This window comes from Cervus elaphus, chromosome 1, assembly GCF_910594005.1.
Source record: "Cervus elaphus chromosome 1, mCerEla1.1, whole genome shotgun sequence".
Lineage (NCBI taxonomy): Eukaryota > Metazoa > Chordata > Mammalia > Artiodactyla > Cervidae > Cervus > Cervus elaphus.
Genome location: NC_057815.1, coordinates 58,314,990 through 58,342,283, shown reverse-complemented (window position 1 = coordinate 58,342,283; position 27,294 = coordinate 58,314,990). Strand labels below are relative to the sequence as shown.

At 46.5% G+C, this 27,294-nt stretch overlaps 1 protein-coding gene across 2 annotated transcripts in view; it reads left to right on the top strand.

Moving 5' to 3' along the window:
• SYT9 (synaptotagmin 9) overlaps positions 1 to 27,294 on the top strand; it is a 203,494-nt gene that overhangs the window by 149,486 nt on the left and 26,714 nt on the right. Inside the window, exons 5-6 of one of the 2 annotated variants that reach the window (XR_006341257.1) lie at positions 562 to 733; positions 2,800 to 2,924. Coding sequence is in view for 1 of the 2 variants with exons in the window: in XM_043904198.1 (XP_043760133.1) it covers positions 562 to 733; positions 2,795 to 2,924 (302 nt within the window). In the remaining variant the exon portion in view is untranslated. Of the gene's footprint in view, positions 1 to 561; positions 734 to 2,794; positions 2,925 to 27,294 lie in introns of both variants that reach the window. The other variant, XM_043904198.1, reaches the window with a different exon arrangement.

The window sequence follows — 27,294 nt, the reverse complement described above, 5'->3', positions numbered from 1 at the left end:
GCAAGCCTGCATCCTTTCTCTCCCCAACCTGCTGAACTGCTTCCCCCTTCACAACTCGACTGCAGGCAGCTCAAGAGCTTGAAGCCCCTGCGCTGAAGGACATCCACCCACACCTCAGCTTCTCACTATGTCTAGGTGTTTAGCTTCTCCCTTTCCTAAAGGCCTGTGTTTTAGGAAAAGACTCTGTGGGGTGGCTCCGAGTCAGAGCGTGCCACCTCTTCCCCCGTGCCTTGAAAATGGCTTGCGTTTCCCTTCCTGTGGCAGCCTGGCAAGTCCTGAATCCTAGCTGGAACATTTCTAATTTGATAACAGTCACACTATTTTTAAATTCCACACATTTTGAGGAGAGTGTGTCCTGTGCTTTTTCCTGAATGAATGACTTAATTACCCCAACTTCAGTTGTTGCCCAGACATCGTATAAATTAAAATCCTTAGACTCCAGTCTGCAGGCAGGTGAAGGGCTTCTGCACCCTGTGGGCCTTGAAACTCCACCATGACGAAACTGCTGGCCTAAATCTGCATGTCTCCTCACAGTACCCCTGCTTCTCATGGTCTGTGCAGATCCCTACGTGAAAGTCTCACTGATGTGTGATGGCAGACGACTGAAAAAGAGGAAAACATCCACCAAGAGGAACACTCTGAATCCTGTTTACAATGAAGCCATAGTCTTTGACGTCCCTCCTGAGAACATTGACCAAATCCACCTGTCCATAGCAGTCATGGACTACGACCGGTGAGATGCCTGGAGCTGTTTCCCATTGCAAACCCACTGTGCCCAGGACCGGGGGAAGGGGCGGGAGCTGTGGATTCTTAGCTGGTGTCCTAGTGCAGCCACTAAGCAGCGCCCTGAGAGCTGACGGACAAGGAGTCAAGCCTCTAAGCGCTCCTAGTTCTCATGGCTCTCCCCTCCTCCGTCCTTCTGTCTCTTCCTCGCTTCCCCTCTCCATCCCTGTAAACCCCTTAGAATCTCAGCTTGGAGAACTGTGGGCCCCACAGATCTTAATCTTCCCTCAGGCAGTCCTACCTGGCCTTTATCAGAAAGATTCCACTCAAAACAGCAGCATGATTACTTGAGCCAGACCATCAACATTTCTAAATACACAGCTTCATTCTTTTTTTTTTTCTCTTCTCCCAATATGTTTAATAAAGATCATTTCTATCCACTTAAGTCTGAAAGCAAACACAGAAATGTTCTCTTGAAATTGCTAGAATCAGTATGGATGACGGGGTACATTAAAATGTATCAGATGCTCGACTTTCTAATTAATACCGCACAGAAGAGATATTTATAGCCTGCATTGTAGCCAATTGTGTATTTAAAAGACTGATTTGAAAAACAGTCATTTTAATATGCAAAGGAAGTACCAACAGGGAATTATACATGTTAAACCAGTCATTAGACTAAAATGCAAAGTCTTTTTTTAATTGGTAACCTCCCACGTGGTCTGGGCACAATTATAAAAAAAAAAAAATTTATTCTGACTTCTAATGTCTTACAATATCATTTGCAGCTAAAAATTTTCCCACAGACCCTGAAATGTCAGCCCAGCAGCCTCAGTGCCCTGAACACTCTTTCCAGCAGATTTCTGGGTGAAACATAATCGTCTTGCAACCCAGGGAGCATGTCCATTGGCTCGGCTGCACATGGGTGTGACAGCACACGCTGGCCCGTAGACCTCATCCTGTCCCTCTGGATGACACACAACACCAATAGTGTCAGGCCACAGGAGGGAACATGGCCCACCAGCCGTGGAAGGCTGGGCCGGTATTTTTCAAGCTATTGCCAAGTTTCCCACATCGACAAATCTGATTATGTGAGCTCTGCTTCAATTTAATTCTCAATAAGCTCATGAATCTGGCCTGGAAAAATCCATGGCAGAATTCATGGGGCTTCTGCATGCAACTGATTTTAATGAGCATAGAATCCAATATCCTTCACACTACTTTTCCACCCTTGCCTCCCCCTTGCCCTGTCCATAGGAGAAAAACCCCTCATCTTTGCATGAAGGAAAGAGAAAGAGCCTGTGAATTTAGATCCCAGAGAATTAAAGGATGAGCCATGTAATTCTGGATGCATGCAAAGGACTTATAACCAAAAACTGGAAGGAAGAAAAAAAACGATCCAAGGCAGATACCTATCTGAGGATGTTTCAGAAATATTAGCTAGGTATTAAAGGATCTCAGTGTTTTTCTACAGTAGGGGACTGAAGTTGGGTCAGAGAAGCAAAGCTGGGCTTGGAAGAAAGGAGGGAAGAGCATGGAAAGACAACATGTTTTATAAAGAAAGGTCTTGCAAGAGGTAGGAGCCACCTCCATTCTGCCCTTGTCAGTTCAAGGCTACAGCTGCCAGACTCAGAGCTCTTCCATGACCCATTCTTGATTCCCGTTTGCGGAAATGAAACAGCCATCAGTGCAAGAAACTCCTTCCAGTGCCCCCATTTTTCAATACATAGATCTGAAGGCCTGAAGTCAGCCTTGTTCCAGAACCAGCGGCGGCATCCTTTGTGTGTGTCAGGGAGTTTTTCCAACTCAGGGTTCTTGGGAACAAGCTAAGTCCTGCCAGTGTTAAGATAGCCCAGGTGTGTGAGGGCAAGACTCTGGGCTTCCTCTCTGTGCCCCCCAAGTGCCATATTGGTCCCCAAGTCCTAGTGGCTGTTAAGGTTGATCTGTGCTTTTGCATTCGGGAATGAAAAGAACCAACCCTTTCCTAATTCCTCTATGTTTAATTGAGTAGTTGCTGTTCTTACATACCAAAATATTAGGGAAAAAATAACTATTGTGGACCATTTCACAGTGTAGGTCACAATGAGATCATCGGCGTATGTCAAGTAGGCAACGAAGCTGAGAGGCTGGGCAGAGACCACTGGAGTGAAATGTTGTCGTATCCACGCAAGCCCATCGCACACTGGCATTCTCTGGTGGAGGTAAGACCCTGCTCCAATGTGCACCCCTTTGCAGAAGGATAAATGTTTTACAGTTGAAATGCAGGAGCCACCAAAACTGTGAGTGTACCGGGTTCTCTGGTCATCGATGGGTTTCCCTGGTTGTACTTCCTGGGACTGTTCCCTGGGAATTGGATTCAGTCTGCTCCCTGCCAGTCTGCTAGGTTTTGAACATTGACCAGGGATCATCGTTCACTGTGAATGTTTTCAAAAAAAGATCTAGATTCTCTTATTTTATGTCATGGCTTTGGATTGACATTTGGAGGGCATCTGCAAGATCTGGGTAAGTGTGGAGTGTCAGGCCATCATAGAGTGACTTATAGCTGGCATCAGAAAGAACTGGAGACTGGGGGAGATGAAGCGTGGATTTTAGGACTAGCTAGCTCTACCATAAACCTGTGATTCTGGGTTAGTATCAATTGTATATGATGAAAAAAAAATAGAAAGTGAAATGGAAATTTATTTCTCTCTCTCATAAAAAAAGTTCAGAGGAAGGCTGTCTAGGCTGTTATAGTGGCTCTGTGATTAACAGAAATCAAGACTTCTATCCTTCTGCCTCCCTGTCCCGATGTGGGGTTTTTTTATTTGTTTGTTCTGTTTTTTGTGTTTTTTTGAGGTTACCTCATTGAACATGGCAGCTAAGCTCCAACCATCACATATCTTCTGGTCATAGAAAGGTGAAGACACAAGCCAAAAGCACATACCTTCCTTTTTAAAGGATTTTCCTTGATGTCTTATGCAGCACTGCTCCTTCTATTTAATTTAGTCACAGAACTTGGTCATAAGGTTATGCCTGGTTTCAATGGAGGGTAGGAAGTATATTCTTTTTGTTGGTGGCAGTGTGTACAACTGAAAAAGCAGGGTTCTGATTCTGGTTGCAAGGTAGAAGAAGAGTGGATACTTGCAGGCAGTGGACCATGGTTCTGCCGCCCACACTCATTCATTCACTCACTCCCCTATCCTTTCCTTCTCATTCTTCCCCCATTCATCCTTAACTCAGTGACACACCCTCTTTTTTTATTTACTAACTCTTTCAGGAATAAATTGCATTCACTGAGTGACATTTCTATGGGTCAAATGCCATATTAGATAGAAAAAATATATAGATGTAAGAAACCTTTCCTTTCTTCAAAGAGCTTGTATACTCTAAGAGAGAGGATGGCGTGTAAACTAACCACTGAAGTGCACGATCATAAACATTATCATCCCCATCAGATACTATGGGGCACAAAGGAAGGAGGTGTTTGTCATGCTTGGGTGAGCTTGTCCACGAAGTCTTAGTCCCTCCTGCTCTTGGGAAGTGAACTGAGCCCCTGGGAACAAGAATATGAGGGAGTGTGGGTTCCAGGCAGAGAACTCCCTCTTATTCTCCCAGGGCAGGCAGCTCTGTTCCCTGCAAAACCGTCTTGAGAGGCCGAGAGCAGAGCCTTGCTCACTCAGTGTGGGTTTCACTGCCCTGGACCGTCAGGAGAGCCTAAGTAAGCATGCAGGGCAGCTGTGGAGAGGCAGGAAGACCCCAGGGGATGAAGGGACCGTCTTTGTTGGAGATGGTACCGGAGGGGACGTGCAGGGCATGGTCCGAGGGCTGATTCTAAGGTTCAGGGCCTCCAGGTGGTATACTCCAGGAGGGCCTGGGGGCCCCCTAATTTTCAGGTCCCTGAGGACACCTCTGTCCTTGGGCCACAGAAGCGAAGGCTCTCTCCTGGTTCCAAAATTAATCCCTGCGGGAGACCATCGAACCTGTGAACCACTTGAGAAATAGCTAGGGGACTGGTGCTGACTACGATGCACCTCACTTCTTCAGGTCCTGGTGGAATTCTCAAAGGAGTCCATCTGTGGGCTTATATAATTGCCGGAGCCTGTCACTAGCAGCGGCGGAGCATTTGTAATAGACATTTTGCACCCTTACAGAGTCTCTGCCGACTTTCATTCTTATTTGTGATCTGGAGTGTTAAGAAGTGTCAGAGCTTCTGAACACAAGGATTGGGAAAGGAGTGAGGACCAGGGTGCGGCGTGGAGCTGAGACAGGAGCCCTGATTCTGTGCACAAGCCCCTCCCTGTCCATGGCCTTGCCAGGGAGTGCCTGGGGGTGGCACATTGTACATGAGCCCCCAAGCATGGCGCATGCACCTCACATGAGGGAACATGTAGAAAGCGGGCCTGGGAGGCTCTGCTCACTGCCCAGAAGATGGGCCTTAAACCCTGAGCACTTGGCTTGTTGCAAATCCGTGTTTGACAGTTATGTGAGAAATAAGTGTTTTTAGGGTTAAACCACTGAAACTTGGGAATTGTTTGTTAACAGCAGCTAAAATTACTTCAGCGATTACAGTGGTCTTTTCTCAACCATTGCTGCAGAGCTAGGGAAATGAAATGTCCCTTATGTGAAAGGCAAATGGAGGGAGGCTTTCCTGGCCCTGTTGCTTCCTGTGTCTTTGAAGTACATGCCCAAGACTTTGAATCCATCCTAAGCAGGGAAGCAATATTTTCTCTTTTTAAGAACAAACGTGTAATGAGCAGAACTGCAGCAGTGGAACTGGATGAGGTGAAAAGCGGTGTCAGAGGGGTGACCACACTTTGCTGACACTGTCAGGATGGAGGGGGCTATGGGCAGAGCAGTTGGAAGTGCTCACTTTGGGCTTGGATGGACCTGGACTCAAATCCCTGTGCTGCCTCTCAGTTGCGTGTGTCCGTCCCTTTCTGAATCTCTTTTCTCCTCTGTCAAGTGGCCATAATAGTGCCTGTCCCACAAGGGTGGTTGTGAAGATTAAACAATCTAATGTATGTGAAGCACCGTGGCTGGCACCCAGTAAATGTTCAGTAAACTTCCCAGTTACCACCATTATTTATGTAGGTCCTATATTGCTGTGTGTTCTCATGGGACTGGTGCACAAAGAAACATCATAATGTTTGTTATAGAGGGAAAAAAGTTTGGATATCCCTCACCCCCCACATGCTGGTGAGTGGTCACCTCAAACTGGGGGAAGGGGTTGTTTGTGACTTGGCTGGATGTAGGTACAGGTATTTCAGTTCTATTCTTTCTCCTTTCTTCCTTGGCCTTACAGATAAGTTACTGTTACACTAAGAACTGTTACATTTTCTACTTTAAAACAAAAATAGCAATTAAGTTGCTATTCTGTGTGTGTGTACATAAGCATAAGTATAAAAATGAATGAGCAAGAGAGAGAAAAGAGAAGATACAGGGTAGTTAGGATTTAGTATGAAGGGAGGCTGGCCTGGCAGATGCTCTTTGCTGCTGGGGGCCGTGAGGCCAGGTTAGGACTGAACCCTGGGACCTGCAGAGATCTGGCAGCCTGCCTGGGGCTGCATCCAACATACCCTGACTTTGTCAGAGCAGGTGGCAGATGGAGTCTTCAAAGCCAGTGAGTTCAAAAATCCGTTTCTCTCTCAGGAATTCTGGACGGCTTCACTGCACACTCAAAGGTCAGCCAGTGCCGCTTCACTCTCCTGTCTCCCCATGATGTCAGTGGCTCGGAAAGCTGTGTCAACTCCCTCCGAGCAGCTGCCTGGGCCCTGGGGACAGGAGCATCCCCTCCACAGGCCCTCAGGAGATGACAGTGCTCTCGGGGCTCCCCCCACAGTCCCCTCCTCTGTATATCCAAGAGAAGATGGTGCTGAGCACCTTTCCCACTCCTACACGTGGAGCTGACCCCAGCATGCGCTCCGGGGGGAGAGAGAGAAATAGCTCCAAGTTTCCATCGCTTCCTTGTGAAATGTTGTTTGACCTCTGGATTAAAAAATAGTGAATTTCATTGATGGAAAGACCAGACCACAGACACCATTGGGTTAAAGCAGTTTTTACTTTTCTAAAAGGGATAGAATCTGATCAGAATGTACAATGAAGGTCAGCAATATTCCCCCTAATTGACAGAGATGCAAGATTCTAAATCCCAAAGCCCTGTTCAGGGGGTACTCAAGTGTGAGTAAGTCCTCCTGTCTCCAAACTCAGTCTTTTCCCCTGTGTACCTGGTTAGTCTTGACACTCTGCAGGACCATCCCAAGAGCTGAAAGCCCCTACAACTCTCGGTTGTGCAGTTCCTAGCATAAGTAGTGGTGGGTGTGGCACCGTACACCCTGAGGTGAGCAGAGTTCTCATCTGCCAGCCACTGCCCCCTTGAGGGTGTAAACTTTGAGCTGTGTGACTAAAGCAAATGTTATCACCCAGACTCGACTGGGAGTTAACCACTGCAGGCCCTTTAAATCAACTCTAGATATTATCCATCAAGTGCCCAGCAGGCCTACCCAAAGTCTTCGAGGGCCGCATATTCTCAAGATTGCCCAAGCTGGATTAAGTGTCCACTCCTGGTCCACTTTGCTAGAGGTCAAGGTCATGGAAATGCAACCTGGTCCCACTCCAGCAAGAGTGTTGAAAGTAGACTTCCTGAGAAAGGTCCGCCCCTTCTCAGGGAAATGGACACAAGTGACCTCACCTGATTCCCAGAAGATTTTGAAGTGAGGAAGTCAAAGGCTTTAGCACTCTGGGCCAGCTGTTACTCGTAACAGATTTAGGAAAGAGGAGCAATGGCCCAGAAAGAGGGGGGCTGACTGGAAGAAACCAAGCAGGAGGTCAGGTTCCATTATGGAGTCTGAATGTGTGTAGGCTCGGGTCCTTGTAAGGATCAGACCAGCAGAGAAGGAACCGGAGGCCAGAAAAAAAAAAAACAAAACCATGATACTAGGCAGAGTGGGAAGGCCCAAGGGAAAGTTGCCACGCTCTCTCCTTCCTCCCCAAGCCGCCGCCTGGAGAGGAAAGCACAAAGACCCTGGTGACGGGGGACAGCAGTGTGCTTGCATCTTGACTGGGCTTGTTGTCCTGCTTGTCTTTGGCCCTCAGACCTGTGCTGATGGAACCCCCTCAAGGCTGACCAGGCCCCACTGCACCTCTTGACTGCCCTGAGGTCTCTGAGGCCTGGCAGCACCTCATTTGATGCCAGGCTCAAGAGGTCTTCTGTGCAGCCCAGGTATAGGGTCGCTTTCCACACCTGCTGGTTGCCCGCCCCCGCAACAGAAACATTGTTGGCCAATATTGTCATCTCCTTTTCACATCCTGGGAGCATTCAGGGATATGCAGGAGACTCAGGAGTTACGTGGCATTTCTACCTTGTTCCTCTAGCTTCATGTTGGCTCAGGAGCCATAACTGCATTCAGCTTCCTCAACCCACCTGAAACTTGAGGCTTCAAGGTTTAGGGGTGAATCTGGACCTCACATCAAGTACCCCACATCTCTCCTAACAAAGGCTGTCTGCTTCCTCTTTCTAACTAGTAAAACTTCCTTTATATCAGAGCGTCATTTCCTTTAACCTATAACTTATGTTCAGATCTCCAAGATTTCCTCTCAACATTGGGATTTCAATGTGTCTCTTTTCTCTTGACAAGGCCTGGCTTTAGAGACTCCATTTCTGGAGGGATTGTCTGATCCTTGACCTCATGTTGTTTGTCCTCAGTTTGCAGGACATGTAACATTGATTCCTTTGAATGTAACAGCACAGTTTACAGAGAATGGAAACACTGTCCCTGTTACATAGGCATTGAATTAGTATCTGAGGAATGAATGAGTGAGTGAATGAGACATAATGAAAGCAGTTGTGTTCCTTTAGTTCTAAAGTTCAACAGTTTCTCAGTCCAAAGAAGAAGTCAGTTCAGAGCAAAATGTAAAAGGTATTAAGACTGAATTTACAGTGAGCTCTTCAAATGGAGATGGTCCTTATTAAGCTCCAAGCTCTGATTACCTTTTCTTTATTTAGGAGAAGGATGTGAGAAGAGGTCATTTCCGCCCCCCCCAACCCTGTCACTTTGTTCCCATGAACTGCCCTCTGATGGTAGTGACTCTGTATTTCCAGTGCACTTGGGAAATATTCAGAACAATAATTTAGGCACCTTAGTAAATTATGAAGGTCCCCCTCATGCTGATATGGGTGGTCAGGTTCTGAAGAACTTTGTATCTTCTTTCATAAGAGACAGAGGGGCAGAAACCACAGACGTCCCTGTGGCAAATGGCAGAGTGCTGCACCCCAAATGAGAATTGATCAGGACATCAAGGTGACAAGGACATCGGTCTGCAAGTTGACTTTTCTCACCAGGGAAACATTTTAGCAGCAATTTTACATCAGGCAATGATTAGCTTGGCCTACCTGTGAAAATTTTAAAAAAAGAGGAAAATAGTGGGAAGGTATTTTTTGGACAAAATAAAGGCCTTATGATTGAGATTTTTTTTTCCCCAAAAACTAAATTTTTTATTGGGGGATTTAGTATTCCGATATCCATAAACACCTGCAAAGCCCCTGAAGCAACACTGATTGCAAAGAACATAGAAATGTAGTACATGTTGGGATCTGAAAAACATGTAACAAACTTGTTAGAATCTGTGCCAGTTGATGTAAGTGGCCAGAATGCAGTTTGGACCAGTAGGCATGGTTAGTGTTAATGGGGCATTGTGTTTCCTGCTGGTGGAGGGAATGGTCAGCAAACAGAGCCAAGAGCATTCAGTGTTTCCCAAGTAAGTCCTCTTTCCTATGTGGAATTATCTGATTTAGGGGGAAGAAAATGGATGCTAAGCATTTTCTCATCTTTAACTAATATACAGAATCTGTGACTCTTCCAGTGGTCTGTAGAGATAGGAATCATATAAACCATGGAAGCATTAAGGTAAGAACTAGAGGTATGAATACCTTGGGAAATACCAAATGCAAAAGTAGGAAGTCAAGAGATACCTAGAGTAACAGGCAAGTTTGGCCTTGGAGTACAAAATGAAGCAGGGCAAAGGCTAACAGTTTTGCCATGAGAACGCACGGTCACGGCAAACACCCTTTTCCAACAATATAAGAGATGACTACACATGGACATCACCAGATGGAAACACTGTCCCTGTTACTAGGCATTGAATTAGTATCTGAGGAGTGAATGAAAACATGAATGAATGAGACATAATGAAAGGTCCGTCTAGTCAAAGCTATGGTTTTTCCAGTTGTCATGTATGGATATGAGAGTTGGACCATAAAGAAGGTTGAGTGGTGAAGAACTGATGCTTTTCAACTGTGGTGCTGGAGAAGACTCTTGAGAGTCCCTTGGACAGCAAGGAGATCAAACCAGTCAATCCTAAAGGAAATCAACCCTGAATATTCATTAGAAGGACTGATGCTGAGTCTGAAGCTTCAGTACTTTGGCCACCTGACACAAAGAGCCAACTCATTAGAAAAGACCCTGATGCTGGGAAAGATTGAAGGCAGGAGGAGAAGAGGATGAGATGGTTGGATCACATCACCGACTCAATGGACAGAGTTTGAGTGAGCTCCAGGAGATGGTGAATGACAGGGATGCCTGGTGTGCTGTAGTCCATGGGGTTGCAGAGAGTTGGACACGACTGAGTGAACAACGGCAGAGGTATGAGAGATCATAACACTGCGTTGGAAAGTACCACTGGTGCCCGAGTAGACAGTCAACTGCATCTTGCCTCTGCTCTCTCAGAAATGACCTTGCCTCAGCAGTCACTGCCCTGGAGCGTTCCTGAAGCACACTTGAATAGTAATTAAATAAGAGGGAGGTTAACAATGGGCTTGGGCCTTCAGCAGTCTCAGCTCCAGGGCTGGTGTTTAGAGGTGACTGCTAATACTGTGGGCTGATGGCCAGTTCTTTCCCCATAGTTGAAATGAACTAGCATGTTTTATGACAGCCTCTGAGAGAACCACACTGCCTCATGATTGATTATCTGTGGAGAGGAGAGTACTTCCTCAATTGGGTCCAAGGCAAAGGTGGGGCATCCTGTGTTGAGTGAAAAAAAAAAAAAAACCCACACAACTTAAAAGTTGAGAGTTATGTTTTACTCAGCAGACAAAACTGAGGACTTAAGCCCAGGATACAGCCTCTCTGATAGCTGTAAGGAACAGCTCTAAAGAGTCAAGGGAGGATCCAGGATATATAAGAGTAAGCAAAGACCGGGTAGTCAGAACATCAAAAGATTACTGTGAATCAAAGAAAACCAGACATTTCAAGTTAAGGAATTTAGCACTTTTCTGTATATTGGAAGGTTCAAGCATCTGAACTCACTGAAATCATTCCTTTGGTATGTCCCTCAGCTATCTAGGGCCAGTGTCCTCTGTTTTTTCATCCTGAGTCTCCTCTGGGTGCATCGTTGGGGTGGCTGCAGTGTCTGATCGTTTGATGGTGGACATCCTGTGTGAGGGAGGCTATGACGGCTTGTGATGTGAAGTCGTGTGATGGCTTGATGGCTGCAACACCGCTTGTTTATTGTTAAGGCAGACAACATTTTTTTCATTGATAATGGCCAAAGGCCAGAATCTCTGGAATTCCAGTGTTCCTGGAAATGAGTCTTTCAGGAGATGCGCCAATTGAATGCTGTGTTCCAAATATCAGCAGAACAAACTTTTAAAAGGCAGAGCTGATGAAATGTTGTGAAGTAATTAGCCTCCAACTAATTAAAAAAAAAAAAAAAGAAAGAAAAAGGCAGAGCTGAGTTTATTGCTTACCTGGTAATGGAAGGAGAAGGGCAGGGACCAACTGATTGATATTTTGAAGTTTAGTTTAAGGTGGGTCTTTCAGCATGGCAAGGGGGGAGGGAATTGAAGGGATGAAGAAGGTTGGTTAGAGTTGGGTCAGGATCATGATATAATAGTGAATACAGCAAGGTGAAGATTTTGAGGCTAGGATTCAAAGAGGTTAGGGGTATAAACTGTCTGTTGATGCTTTCTAAGGAAGAATTGATGGTTTGGGGGTAAAGTCCCTTTGATGAGCAATGTTGTTATGTGCAACCTTTATCTCTCTGGGCCAGAGTCTCTTGGAATAGTAAAATTGTGTTAATGAAGCCAGTAGAATAGTAAAGACAAGCTAATGTGGAGTGCATTCTGTAGACAGCTAGCTGTGTTGACTAGATGGCTTTAGTTCTCATATCCCAAGAACAAAAAGCTGAAGAGATGATAAGGAGCCTCCCTAGTTCTGCAGGTACCCACATAGACAACAGGATGTCTTTCTGATGGCCTTGATTTCTGCTTGGGGATTCCAGGGCGCCTGATTCCATCCTTGGCTCCAGTAATGGAACTAAGACCTAGTCCCAGGTTAACCAGCCAAACCAACCATGGGGATAGGCACTCCATAAGCTTATTCAGTCAGTGAGTATTACACAGCATTTGGTGTGAATGCTTGAACAAAGATACGCTGTCTTTCTTGTTGGATGTAAACAAAGCAGCGAACTTTGGAGCAAACTTAGTTTTGAAGTCTGCTTCAAAACTTTGGAGCAAAATTCCTAAGCAAACTTAGGAGTAGCTGTAGCCCTTTTGGACCCTTAGAAGAGCCAGGGTTAGAGTGAGGCCAACCACGGGTGGCAGACTAGAGAGATAAAAAATATCCAGACCCCATATGGTTGAGTTGCTGAATCAAGTTTCTCCTGAACATGATGCTACCTCTGGCCTTTATGAATATATAAGCATGTAAGTTTCCTTTGTTTTGTAAGCACTGCAAGATAGGATTTCTATTACTTGAGATGGAAAATATCTGAGACATAAGTGAACACCCACCCAGCTGGTGTTCCCTTGCAGTGAAGAGCACTATTCCCAAAGCTGTCATGATATCAGCTCATCCGTCTTGCTCACTGTGAAATGTCCAATGCCTACCAGAATAAGTGGGACATGATGACGCATTCAACAGAGTTTTCCTAATGAAACAGATTGTCAGTGTTTGATTGATGTTGTGTGTTGAAACAGTTGTGGCCAAAAGAAAGGCTCTCTGCTCTTAGTGACACACAAATACTGTATGAGGTGAGGGGGGACACTGCTTTTCTGTTGTACTTGGGTCTTATTTTTCCAAAGGGAAAATCACATCGTGGGTGGATTTGAAGGACCTATGGGCAGCTCTCCATCTCATGATGTCTCCCTTGGGTTGAAAAGGCCCAGTTCCTCAGGACTGAAGATCAGTCACATGACTGTCTCCTACGGATTTCAGGTGGCCTCGGCCTGCAGTGACTTGAAGCAGGATTTTGGTTCCTTGGTCAGAGGTTGAAGTCAGGCTGTGTCAGTGAGAGTACCTAATCCTAACCACTTCACCAGTGGTCAGCAACAAGGCCCTGCCCCACACAACTTTGTAGAAAATTAATTTCCACAAAGAAACTGAAAGTAGTGAAACAAGTAAAGTCTTCCTTAGGAGGAAAAAGAGTACGTGTGGATAGACATAAAGGCAGGCTCAGAGAGGGAGTCGTGCCCTTATGGTAGTTCAAATGACTCATATGGGGCATTTTTTTCTGGGTTTCCTTGGGCCCATCATTTTGCTTTGCCTGGTTCTGAGTCTGTGTTTGGTTTATCACAGGGTCCTCCCAAGTGTGCGTATACATTTCTTAGCCAAGATGGATTCTAGTGAAGAGGCCTGTAGGTAGGCTGACATCTTTTTGGCCTGCAAAGAGCCTCTCTGCTCAAGTATAGTCAGCAAGATCTCGTTGACCTCAAGAGTGAGAAATATTTGGTCTCTTATCTAGGCAGGGCTCGGCTCCTCCTCCTCTTCGTCTTGGAGTATCTGTCCCTAGATACAGGGGCTCCAGCCGCTCGACCCGGGACCCATAGACCTCCTGCCTACTACCATGTACTGCAGTTCATTTGTTTAGAACGAAAATGAAAATCTATAGTCTTTTAATGATAGTCCTAGCAGCTCTAATATTATCTTTAATTCCATGCTTATTTATTTTTACTTACAAGTTAAAGCGTAGAAGTTTGTGATCCATGGTAGTTTGTCACTGAATCCTGTCTAGCTCTTGGAGACCCTATTGACTGTAGCCCACCAAGGCTCCTCTGTCCATGGAATTTCCCAGGCAAGATTACTGGAGTGGGTTGCCATTTCCTTCACACCTCCCCCTACCCCCATTTTAAATAAAGATCAGAATGAAATGTGATGCCATTGATCATTGAAATGCTTAAAAATAAAGGAAGGGGATTTTCTTTTAAAAAGCAAGGGAACTTTGCAAATCATTGAGCAATCCACTGACTGTCGTGAGTTGTGCTCATATTGTCAAAAAGATAAGCAGTCGTGAATGAGGAGCAGGGAAACAAAGGTGCAATTTTTTTTTCCCCCTATGTAGCTGAGGATCTGAGTGGAGCTACTTAAATAGTGTACATACTGACAGTAAGTGTCCAGGTTGAAAAAGTTTCCTAGAGAAAGGTCATACAATCAATCAAGACAGCAAATGCCATCCGAAGGGATTAAGATTGATGAAAATTAAACAATGTAAACATTCCAGGTCTTCCTTCCTGTGAAGAATGCTTAATGAAGTCTCTGAAGGGGACCGGAGGTGTAGATCTAAACAGAATGCTTTTTGCTGGGCTCCTCTGCATCCCCCTCTTTGTTGACTGAGTCCGGGCCATCTGGGGCACAGCACTGAACTGGAACAGGCGGCACCTACTTGTGAGCAGGGGGTGGGCAGGGAGGAATTGGCCCGGCTGCAGAGGCATCTAGAGAGTCCATCATCAAGATACTGAGGCTGGGCATCTGGTGCTCCCATCCTATTTCTGGAAGCTTCCATCCAAGGATAGTGAATGAGACCCCCCAGTGGCAATGACTGTGGCCACAGATCCAGTCTCTAACTAAAGAACCAAGAGCCAAGCAGGGATCAGGGTGGGCTTCTGAGTTATAGAGCGTGGTGGCAGGGCTCTTCCTGGCAAGCTTTCAGGACTGGGGTAAGATCCAAACAGGAGTTCAGCCTAGTGGTAAAAGTGAGGGTGTGGAAGTTGGACTCACTTCAGCACAGAAAGTCCAGGAATGAGTTGACAACCCAGGTCCCTTGGCAGGAAAAGATTGTTATCACAGGACCTGAAGCCTGGAAGGGCAGGCACAGTTCTGCCTCTCTAGCCTGCAGGGTTGAGTCAACATTGTCTTCATAGATGAGTAGCTGGGGTGAGACAGTCTGATCTCTCACTTGCATTAACAAGTGTATATTCCTTAAAGATGCGAAATGTCCATTCCCACTGTGAGCGCTAATGGCTTTTATCCTACTGTTTAAAAATAATCTGACCCTTCCATTGCTCTTCAAATATGGAACCAGAATACCAAGTGAGCATGGGCTCACCTAGAATTAAGTCCTATATCAGAAGTAAGGATGCAGGGATCCTTGCTGAGAAAGAACTAGTAACTCAGAGGGTAACTCTACACTCTCAGGATAGTAAGGGGAAGTCAGGGATACCACCTCAGCCACACTGATGTGTCTGGTCATCATACCGCACACCCGTCCTCTCCACCTCTTGTCCTGCTTCTCTCGCACATCAGCAGGCACCAAAGAGTTAATAGAAAGGCCTTGAGAAATCTGCACTTTGTTAGGAGGAATAGCTCTTAGCTCCAGCTGCTGCCGCCGCCAGAGGAGATACTTGAAAGCAAGAAAGGGAATAATAGGAAAGAAAAGGACTTTTGAATCACGTGGGAGTCTTCAAGGACTACTCAGCCCAGAAGATGTATCTCTTATAGTTTCAAGCCAAAAATTTTCTGAAGCCCCCCCAGCCCAGATGTAGCTTCCTTCACTGTCTTTATAGGTTGTGTCTGAGTTCATTGGAGCCCAGAGGAACCCTCTGCTGGGTTTGGACTTCCTCCTTAGCAGGAACTAGGGACAGAATTAATAATAGCAGTGTCACTGAACTCTGCATTGTCATTGAGGTGGGTGGCTCTGAACTTTAGGAGGGTCCTTGAGCAATTGCATACAGAGACTCCTGCAGCTCTTTGATTAGTGGATCAGCTGTTGAGTCTAGAAGTGGACTCCATGAGTCAAGGAATGGTGGGGAACCAGGGCTATAAGAAGAAAAACAGATCTGGACCAGACTCAGAGCTTCACCCATTCACATCCAGAGAAGATCTTTGAATCTAAACGTGGGCCCTCCCACCATCACCACTCCTCTGTGTTCAGAGACCATCAGGTGGCCTGTGTTTCTATAAGCCTGTTTTGCTTAGTGAGAGGTGCTTACTGAGTGGGGTGGGGTTGGGAGGTTTTATAAGGGGTCCTCCATGTGGTTGGAGAAGCAGAAAAAAAGTAGGTTTGGGGTGAGGAGAGGTAGTGGAGGGCAGCCAAGCACAGGGGGAGGAGTCGGGTGTTGGGGGAGAAGAGGAGGGAGGGCAGCTCGGAAACTGAAGACATTTAAATAAGATTTAGACTCCGCTTTGCTGGCAGGAAACAAATTCACCTTCACAGCTCCAGGGAATCTTCAGTAGGATTGACATGGATTTGCATTTGGATTATAATACGAGAACTTGCTGAATCTGACTCCCAGACTGGAGGGTCCATGAGAGGGTTCAGGATTATTTGTAATCTGCTGTTCACGTGCATCTATAGATACATAAATTTAAGGTAGTTCTTAGCAAATTGAAGCATAAACCTAAAGGTTTCAGTTACTTGCTCAACACAGTGCTGTGCAGTTTTGGGACTTTGGTGGTTTTTCCTCTGAATTTTTTCCTGAAGTCAAATCTAATTTGGAAATTGAATTTATAAAACAGATAAATGCAAGACCTACTATGTTCAAAGCAGACAGAAATTGAGGAGCACAAATTCATTTAATCGAAGAGGAAGGTGTGACCCAGTTAAACGGCCTAGTGGACCAGCCCAGTTGTGCTGCATTAGTGTCTAAAGGGAGGGGACTGACAGCCGACTCTGGCTCTTAGAGCTGCTGCTGTTGGTGGTGGTCAGGGCCTTCATTGTGTCCGACTCTGAGACACCATGGACAGCAAGCACGCCAGGCCTCCCTGTCCTTCACCATCTCCCGGAGCTTGCTCAGACTTATGTCCACTGAGTCAGTGATGCCATCCAACCATCTCGTCCTCTGTCATCCCCTTCTCCTCCTGCCTTCCCAGCATCAGGGTCTTTTCCAGTGAGTCGGCTGTTCGCATCAGGTGGCCAAAGTTTTGGAGCTTCAGCTTCAGCTTCAGCATCAGCCCTTCCAATGAATTTTCAGGGTTGATTTCCTTCAGGATTGACTGGTTTGATCTACTTGCTATCCAAGGGACGCTCAGGATTCCCTTGGAATAGAGTGGTGTGCCCCCTAGTGCTTTTGGATATGATTTACAGTAAGAAGGACATTTTGCATCACAGCACACAGATAAAAAAAAAGTTTCATGAAATAGTATATATGCATGTGAGGCATTTGGAGAAAAAAATCAGTTCATTAAGATAAAAGAATACTGGTCACAACCATTAAATTGATTTCACAAACCCAATGATGGATCATGATCTACACTCTGGAAAACTGAAATAAAGGATATATACTTTTAGAGAGGCCAGTGGAATTCTGATGCCATGTGGGAGTATTAAGAGGGAAGTGTGGAATCATAACCCCAGCTGCATGCATGTTTAGGGCCATCCAGAATGCTTTCTCCAAACAACTGGAATTCTAGACTTTGCATCACAACTGTTTGTCAGGAAACAACACCGTCCCTTGGTTTAAGCTTCTCTGTATAGGTTGCTGCATGCCTGAGTTTGTGTTGCCACAGTTGCATAAGTGCACAAATAGATTATTTTTATCACAAGTATTTTAACCTTCTGGTTTGGAACTGTGCTTCCCCTACAACGATTAAACAGCACAGAGACACCCAACTGTGTGTTTATAATTGAAGAAGAAGGTTGGGTAAAGCCACGGAAGGAAGGAATGGCAACTCTTATTCGACATGTGTGTTCCTTGCTATGAGAGAGTTCCCTGAAGTAGCCAGCTCCAAGTTGACTCCCCCACTGCTCCCGGGTGCCAGGTACTGTCAGAAGTCCTGAGGACGCAGGGCCCACCTCCATGGAGCTGATGGAGTCTGACAGCAAGTTGTGTAATCAGTATTGTCAAAATTTTTATGGGAGCACAGATGAGAGAGTTCCCAGCCACCTGTTGGGGAAAGGTCATGACCAGAGAGACATGGTGACCCACTAGGGCAGGCTCTGGACGATAAGTAGGAATATTCCTGTTGAGCAAAGACAAAAACAAAAGGAGTCGCAAGGAGAAAAGCAGGAGGCACATTCAAAGGCCTGAAGGTATGAAAGAGAAGGGCTGGTGCCTGGGACACCAAGGAGTTCAAGATGACCGATACACAGGGAACAGAAATGAGGCCAGAAAGGGAAGGATGTGATAAGGAATTTGAACTTTCTGCTGAGGCAGTAAAGGAGCTTTGGGGTGATTTTAAGAAGAGCTGAGCATGCTCAAATGTGTGTTTTAAAAGGATCACACTGCCTGTATGGAAAAGCACGGTCAGGAAGGGTCGAGAAGAGTTGTGTCAGGCCTGAAGAGGGCACAGACAAAGGGGATGGGTGGGAATGGATGTCTTTGCGAAGGGTTATGAGAGGTCAGGAGAAGCAGGAGCTCAGGACGATAACCAGACCTCTCTGTTGGCCAGATGGACGGTTCTGGCATCCACTGATTTGTAGGACGTCAGAGAAAGGACAGGGTATTTGGGGCAAGGGTCAGGGAAGTGGGAGCTGACATGAAAGAGGGGAGATTAAAGAGGTTCAGTATGTGTTAAGAGCAATAGAATTTGACAAATTATTACCTCTCAAGACGTTCTTCTGAAAGATATATTGCAATTCTAACCACCCACCTCTTACACACGTCCGTGCATACATGCATACACATGTGTGTGTGTGCACCTACCTTCTACCCTTCTCTGAGCTAACAGCCAGCCAGTCCAATTCTGTTCTGGGCCACGGCCACACAAAGTAGGCAGATTGGTTCACCCAGTCTTTAAATGAAAACGCCAGTGCCTATAATCCGCTGACAAAAGGTTAATTAGCCTGAATTTTAAGCCCCACATCCCTCAGGGAAGAGCATGTCAGAAAGCACCGAGCTTTCAGAACAAAGCTTTCCCTCAATTAAGGGAGGGTGCAGATTTTGTCACGCAGCTCTTGTCTCTGACTCTGCTATGACCCCACTGTGAGGAGAGGGGACCTGGATTCTGACAAGCAGGCGCTTCCTATTAACAGCCCTCTCCCTGATGAGGCCAAGAGTGAGGATTGAAAAAAGAAAATTCTGGAACAGCAGTCATGAAGGGCACTCAGACAGATGGATGTCCTGTGAATAAGGAGTCAGGGGGAGCAAGGACTGAAGAGACGCGCAGGAGACAGGGTCCCACTAAGACAGTCCACGTCAGGTCACGGAGCAGCCGGGACAAAATCTGTTCATACCAACTACAAATTAAATTCTGTGATATTTTGAAACCATTCCTCAACACTCTGCCCCATTCCTCTGTTCCCCTTCAGATTCCTTAACTGTCTAGAGAAAGCACATTCCGGTGGTCTGCTGTGCCCAGGAGGGCTGGGCAGGCTCCCCAAGGGTATTGTGTGTGTAGTCTCCCAACCCTGGAGCAGGGCAGCATCAGCAGAGCTGTGGTGTCTAGGGGCGTCCAGCAAAAGACAGTCACGGCCCGAGGAATGAATGAATACGGACAGCTCTTTCCGGCTTCTTGGGTGAAAGGGGAAGGGAAGTCAGGCCAGTCGCTAGAAAAGGGTGAAGGATTTTGAGGGCAGGATTTTGTTTCTCAGAAGCAAGAAATGTGAGCATTTTTATAAGCTGAGGTAGAGGCCAATAGGGAAGGAGAAATGGAAGAGGCAGGAGAGACGGCATGACTGACATGTGGGCTCTACCTGGGGAACACGTGGCCCTGGTCTCCGCCCAGCTCCTCTCACTGAGCACCAGGGTGTTCCTCCCCTGTGTTGGGCACAGCGTGGCTCTGTCTCACCTGTGTGGTCTAGGGAAGCAGTTTGACTCTGCAGGTAGGGTTAGGAGTAGCCCGGGGCTGCTCTGGATAGGAGGCGGGGACCCAGCGTCTATGCTGTGCCCCTTCCCACCGCAGCCAGATGGAGGCCCAGATGACCTCCTGCCTCCTCTTCCTGCGTGTCCAGGTCCCCAGGTTTCCTCCATGTACTGACCACACACTCTGGTGTCCTGGAAGCAGCTCAGCACTTTTCCAACCCAGCTCAACCTTGAAAGGGTCTCTCTGTCCACCCGGATCCTGCTGGGCTTTTGGCAGCATGCAGAGGCTGCTCTTATTCTGTTACCAACTTTGATCAGGTTGTCTGGAACAAGCCCACCTCCTCCCACTGCTCTGCAGTTTGCCAGCACACCCCTCAGATCAGAAACCCATTCCCTGTCATCTGGCCCGCCTCCCATGTCTCAGCTCTGACACCTGAATGGGCGTGCCACACCCCTGCTTCAACCTCACCTCTGATTTCAGCGTCAGCCTTTGATGCGAAGGCTTCTTCCTGTTAAGTCCTCTCCTCTCCTCTCTAATTCACAGTCCCCACCTCCATTCACTTCCAGCCAGTCCAGCTGTGGGCAGTCTTTGAGCATTTATCCTAAAATCCTAAAGGGCCCAGCATTGATGTGAGAGGCCAGCCCCCACCACTCAGAATGCAAATACTCGCTGTGCCCTTGTGGCTTCCATCAAACAAACCCCAAGACATTCAGAAGGATGAAGCAGCTGAAAAACCCAGTTTAATAGAGATGACAAAGGTCTGGGGGAGAACGGAAGAAATTATACAGGCCAGTGGAAAACTAGACGTGCCCACAATACAGAAGAAGTCACTCCGTGACTGTGGTTTCATGATCATTTGAGACCTTCACCTGTAACGTGAATCTAAACCATGTGAGAAGGTTTCTCTGTTCTAGGAAAAAAGGAGGTGAAGGGGAGTCTGTGTTGGAGCCGAGGGCTGATAGAAAGAGGAGCCCCGGGAGTGCTGGGTTCTGCCTGCCAAGGCTGCTGTGGACGTGTCAGACCCCTACTCACAGCACTGCCCCATCTCAGCCCCCTCACATGCACATGCAGCTCCGCTCCCCTGTTTGTCAAAGAGATGGTCCCGACCACTGGGGTTTGTACAGGGTAACTCTGGCCCCAGGTGATGGGATCCCTAGGGGATATGCTCCCAGCAGTCAGTCTATGGGCTGCCCGGTGACAAATGGCACAGTCTGAGACCCCAAAGATGGGCTGGGTCAGTTAGATACTACTTCTGAACTTGGTAGATATCAAGAAAGTGAGGCATCAGCAGAACCATGAAATAACGGGAAGCTTTAGAGGTCTTGGTAGAATATAAAAAAAATCACATTAATAAGTACACTGAAAGTGTAGTGAGTGGAAATACTTGCTCAGTAGAGGATTAAGAAACCAATTGGTGAAGAGAGAACAGAGAAGTCTCATTAATTGCAGACCAGAAAGGACCTACTATATAAAACAGAGACCTCTTGTCAATACTCTGTAATAACCTATGCACTAAAAGAATCAAAAGGAGTGTATACATGTGTATGTATAACTGATTGGCTTTGCTGTGCCGCAGAAACTAAGGCAACACTGTAAATCAACTATACTCCAATATAAAATTAAAAAATAGCAGACCAGAGCCAAGATCCAGAAGCCTGCTGCTGATGTTCCAGGGGTTGCCTTGGGCCCAGAACAAACCTCCCGCCTGGTTCTTCTCAGGGCCCCTCTTACCATGGTTCCTGGTTGGGAACCTCTGTGAGAATCCATTTCCATTGTTGGCCCATGAGTGCTTTTGCAATAAATCACCACCACCACTGAGCTAACCTTTTATTGAGCTCTCCTGAGTGAGTCTCTGTTCCTTGCAACCCAAAGACTGACCAGGGCCCATGTGGACTGCCCAGGAGTACATTTGATGGGTGTTGGATTTGGGCTACTCTCTTTGCTTTCACAGAGTTGGCTGCAGTTTAGCTGTGCTTAAGATGTAACCTTAAAATGGTGAGAATGTCTCTGAATAAAAAGAGAAGCTAGAATGAGCAGAACAACACAAGTAGAAATGAGTTCTACCCCATTGAGAGGAGTCCAGAGTTTCTGGAAGAGAAACATAGATGAAGAAGAAGCCCTAAGAACGTGGGTGTGAAGAAGGCTGCTTCAAGAGAAGCTTAAAAAGACCCTGGTTGGTGACTCTCTGTTGAGAGTCACTGTGCATGGGACCCAAAGTGCTGATAGCAAGATGCCTTCCTGATGGCAACTAAGGTGTAACAGAGAGTCAGCTGAAACTGGGCAAATTCTTCATTGCTTCTCTTGGTTAGAGACAACCCGCTAGGAGCAAACACAGATGTGTCCTCAGACACAATGATTTGGAGGTGGGAGAGGAAGGACTAGAGAGCACGGCACTTCTTCACTTCTCCCCTGCCCTTAGGAACTCCAGGAGACTGAGGGACAACTCAGAGATCATCAACAGTTGCCAGAAAGGTCAGGTTGATGTTTAGCTGAGGCTCAGAATCCTGGCTTAATGTATCAGAATAAATCATTCTTAGCCAAGAGTGCAAATCTTACGAAGACGTGGAGAACTGGTGATTGATGAGTTACTCTCATCAAGACGATTTAACAGTGAATACCAGAAGGTAAAGAACAAAATAGATAACCCATGAGACCAGTTGCTAAAATGATAATAAGTGGAAGATAGCAAAGAGAGTTTCAGGACAGGCAGTACCCGGGAGGGAGGGCCAGAAGCCCAGCTGTAAGTGGCCTTAGGTATCCCAGTGCACCCCTCACAGCAAACAGACACTATCCCAGAGCATTGTCTGCAGACACCCGAGAAGGTCAACAGACCGCTTAGAAACAGGCAGACTACTGTGCTGTGCCTGTCTGGAAAGCTGTGCATGGAAGGCTGAAGACTCATTGAGAAGCAAGTGCATGGGGCTTCGCAGAAATGACCGCGCTATGGGAGTATCACAGAGGGAGGCTCTCCTGAAACAAATCCAAGCATGAGTGCAAAGATAAAATCTCATCGTGAGGGAGCAGCTCACTGAGGAGGTCTTCCTGGACATCTTCATTGGTTGAAAACAGAGGATCTGACACGTTCTTGAGTTGCTTTGCTGGCAGGATAAATCAGAATACCTTTGATGTAATGAACAGAGGGAAGTGGGGGCAATTAAGGATATGGGATTCAGAGATACAAACTGCTGTGTATAAAATAGATAAGCAACAAGGATATATTGTATAGCACAGGGAATTAGAGCCATCATCTTATAATAAGCTTTAATGGAATATAATCTGTAAAAATGCTGAATCATTTGCTGTGTACCTGAAACTCATATTGTAAATCAGCTATACTTCAATTAAAAAAAAATACCAGAAATCCTGACACAAACTGGATTAAACCATGAGAAAATGTATCACGTGGCTAAGGAGTTAGTGGTAGGGTAGGGATCAGGGTTGGAAGATTCAGGAGCTAATGATAGGGCAAGCATGTGAGATCTTTCCAGGCTGCTGTCTTCAGGTTAGCAGAAAGGTGGATGCACTTCCAGGCATTGTGTCCAGGTGTGAAAACAACCAGATGAAAATGCACTTCCTGAAGCTAAGGAGCAAGGAATAAATTTCTCAAGTCCCCAACAGACTTTCCCTTTATATGTCATGGCCTTAAGTATGCCAAGTTTTGAATCAGTCACTGGCCAAAGGAATAGGAGTACCTGGGAAAAATATGCCCAGCCCTGGAGTGGATCCCCTTTCCATGATATGCCTTGGTTCGTGGGGAGAGGAGGCAACCTGGAAAAATTCAGGGTTCACTTAGGAAGAAGGACATAGGGGGATGGTGCTGGATGGGTCATTAACAGTGACTTCACCAGGCATCTTCTGATAAATGTAAACAGTAAGAAAAAGTATATATTAAAATATGAAGGAGGAGAAAGGAAATATGTAAAAAAAACAAGAACTGATTGGCAAAGTAGAAGTAATGAGACCTTAGGAGAACTGCTCTATCCTGGGAGAGACGAGACCCAGGCAGTGAAGGAGGGTTTGGATATGGTCAGATTCTCCCATCAGCTTTAGAATAAAGATTTTCAAAACCTCAGAAGAAAAAATAAAGGCTTCTGTTGTTGGGAGCCTAGATGGAGAGACTTGAAATATTTGAAAAGCTCTTTAGAATGCTATTCTGACTGTGCAATCAGAAATGACAGTAAGGGAGATACTCATAGAAACACTCAATTACTGATACTTTACATGGACATGTACAAAAGATGAAAAGAGACAGGGAGGAAAATGCATTCTTGCCTGTTTCTTTCTACCTGGTCTTTTCTGCCCCTCTGCAGCACTTCTGCTGTCTAGAATTATGAAGTTTGCCTATTTATCCACTTCCCTAAAGGGAACCACTCCAGTGCTGAACCTAGAAATCTGTTCTTCTGTCTGCTGGGAAGCTGAGCATCTTCAAAGAATCAGGTACTTGATACAAGGCCACAGGATTTTCATAGCTGGGACACTGTGAGCTTCATGCAGCAAATTTCTTTGGTTTAAATACCAAACAGAATGTGTCTTCTCATTTTCTCCTGGGCTAAGGACTCCCAAGACCACTGATACTCAGAGCACCCCACAGGGACATGTGCCCTACCATCTGGGTTAGCTGACCACATCACATTCACCAAGCCCCAAAGACTTTGCCTGGTTTTGAGAACGTTGTTTTCCACCCTGGTCAGAATCTATTCTTCAGACCGACAAAAGCACCATCCTCTTGTCCCTCAGCAATGTCCATCTAGCCTTCTAGCTGTGACCCCCACCACTCCCCCAACGTCTGCAAATCTGGGCTCCGTCATCTGCCCTCCTGATCTTCTAGCCAGTTCCAGAAGGCTCAAGCCAACATAGGCAGGACAGAAGATCAAGTTTGAATCAAAGCTCACCTGCTGGTCTAAGACCAGCAGCCCTGGCACTCTGTGCTCCAGGGGAAATCCACTGAGAGGGCTCTTCTTCTAAGGCCCCAGGTCTCTGCCAGATCCCACACCTGGGGGTGGGAGGAGCCTTGAGACCATCCTTCACAAAACTAGCTGGGTCTGGTCATAGCCCTCCTTCCCACAGTTCTTGAGCCCAAACTAGAGTAGAAGATAGTATCAGACCCAACTTTCAGGACATTTGTCACCTTAAGGACTAGAGTCAATACTGGGGGTAGGTTTGAGGCTCCCAGGGATGCTCAGCATAGGGCTTGTGCTGCCAGCACTGCGGCTCTAGACCACATACTTCACCTGTGATGCTGACCTCAGCGCATCTCCGCACAAACCCCAGCACTGGCCACCAGCCTCTGTAGCTCCCTGCTCAAACTGACCCCCCTCTTTACTATCCTGGGATTCACTGGACTTCTGTCAGCAGTTTTCTCCAGTCTTTATGCTCTCCCCTGATATTCACATGGGTAATAGAACCTATGGGTAATAATAAAGTAATAGGACTTATATGTAATAGGGGAAACAATGTAAACAGTGATAGACTTTATTTTCTTGGGCTCCAAAATCACTGCAGATGGCGACTGCAGCCATGAAATTAAAAGACACTTGCTCCTTGGAAGAAAAGCTATGACAAACCTAGACGGCATATTAAAAAGCAGAGACATTACTTTGCTGACAAAGGTCCGTCTAGTCAAAGCTGTGGTTTTTCCAGTAGTCATGTTTGGATGTGAGTGAAGTTAAGTCGCTCAGTCGTGTCTGATTCTTTGCGACCCCATGGACTGTAGCCTACCAGGCTTCTCCGTCCATGGGATTTTCCAGGCAAGAGTACTGGAGTGGGTTGCCATTTCCTTCTCCAGAGGATCTTCCTGACCCAGGGATCAAACCTGGGTCTCCTGCATTGTAGGCAGATGCTTTACTGTCTGAGCCACCAGGGAAGTCCCCATGGATGTGAGAGTTGGACCATAAAGAAGTCTGAGCGCCGAAGAATTGACTGCTTTTGAACTGTGGTGTTGGAGAAGACTCTTAAGAGTCCCTTGGACTGCAAGTAGGTCAAACCAGTCCATCCTAAAGGAAACCAGTCCTGAATATTCATTGGAAGGACTGATGCTGAAGCTGAAACTCCAATACTTTGGTCACCTGATTTGAAAAGACCCTGATGCTGGGAAAGATTGAAGGCAGGAGAAGGGGATGACAGAGGATGAGATGGTTGGATGGCATTACTGACTTGATGGACATGAGTTTGAGCAAGCTCCGGGAATTGGTGATGGACAGGGAAGCCTGGTGTGCTGCTGTCCATGGGGTCGCAAAGAGTCGGACACGACTGAGCAACTGAACTGAACTGAATAGGATCTTGGTGACCTTAGAGAAGATAGCCCTTTCCTCGGGCTTCTGCCATCAGCTCCGCTGCCCTCTGCTGCCCTCCCCTGGCCATTAGTGTCACTGCAGGTGACCCTTCAGCGCTCTGAGAGCTTCATTGAGAGGCTGATTTTTAACACTTACTGAGCGCAGAAGAATTGATGCTTTTGAACTGTGGTGTTGGAGAAGATTCTTGAGAGTCCCTTGGATTGCAAGGAGATCCAATGAGTCCATCCTAAAGGAGATCAGTCCTGAGTGTTCATTGGAAGGACTGATGTTGAAGCTGAAACTCCAATATTTTGGCCACCTGATGCAAAGAGCTGACTCATTGGAAAAGACTCTGATACTGAGAAAGACTGAGGGCAGGAGAAGGGGACAACAGAGGATGAGGTGGTTAGATTGCATCACTGACTCAATGGAGATGAGTCTGAGTAAACTCCGGGAGTTGTTGATGGACAGCGAGGCCTGGCATGCTGTGGTCCATGGGTCGCGAAGAGTCGGACACAACTGAGCCATTGAACTGAACTAAAACACTTACTTGGTCTTCCCAGGTGGCTTGGTGGTAAAGAATCTGCCTGCCAATGCAAGAGACAGGGGTTTGATCCCTGGGTCAGGACAATCCCCTGGAGAAGGAAATGGCAGTGCACTCTAGTATTCTTGCCTGAGAAATCCCATGGACAGAGGAGCCTGGCAGGCTGCAGTCCATGAGATTGCAGAAGAGTCGGACACGCCTTAGTGACTAAACAACAATAACAAACACTTATGTAGGGCCCCTCTGTAGAATGCAATGTGTAGACAAAGGATTCGGTGATATAAGTAGGTGAAGCTTGCCTTGCATAAGCACATGGTCTACTGAGGGAAGGTGAACAAAGACAGGGGGAATGAACGAATATAAATGAATGGGAGCGGAATGAATGAATTCTGGAGTACCCCTGTGAAGCCTGGATTTGCTTATCATTCCACAGACTCCCCTGCCTTGTATTTTCACCTGACAAAATCCTTCCCCTTGAAGTGGAATTGGGGACCTTTGACTGTCCCCCCCACTAGTGGAACATGTTGGTCACATCTGTCTTCTTTTTCCCTAGCATTTGATGGTTTGTTTTCATTCATAAACCAAATATTTCTGAGCAGGTAGTGAACATTCTGCCAGGCACTGAGGATACAGTGAGAAAATGCTGATCGCATCCCCCATGGAATTTGCGGTCCAGCTCAGGATGTCTACATAAGGAGATCATTAGACAGATTGATAGAAGCTTTGATCAGTGTTCCCTAGTGCCACATTCTGTCTTGTTCACACCTAGTAGGAGTCCTACAAGAACAGGGCATGGGATCCATGGAGTAGAAGAGATGAACCGCAG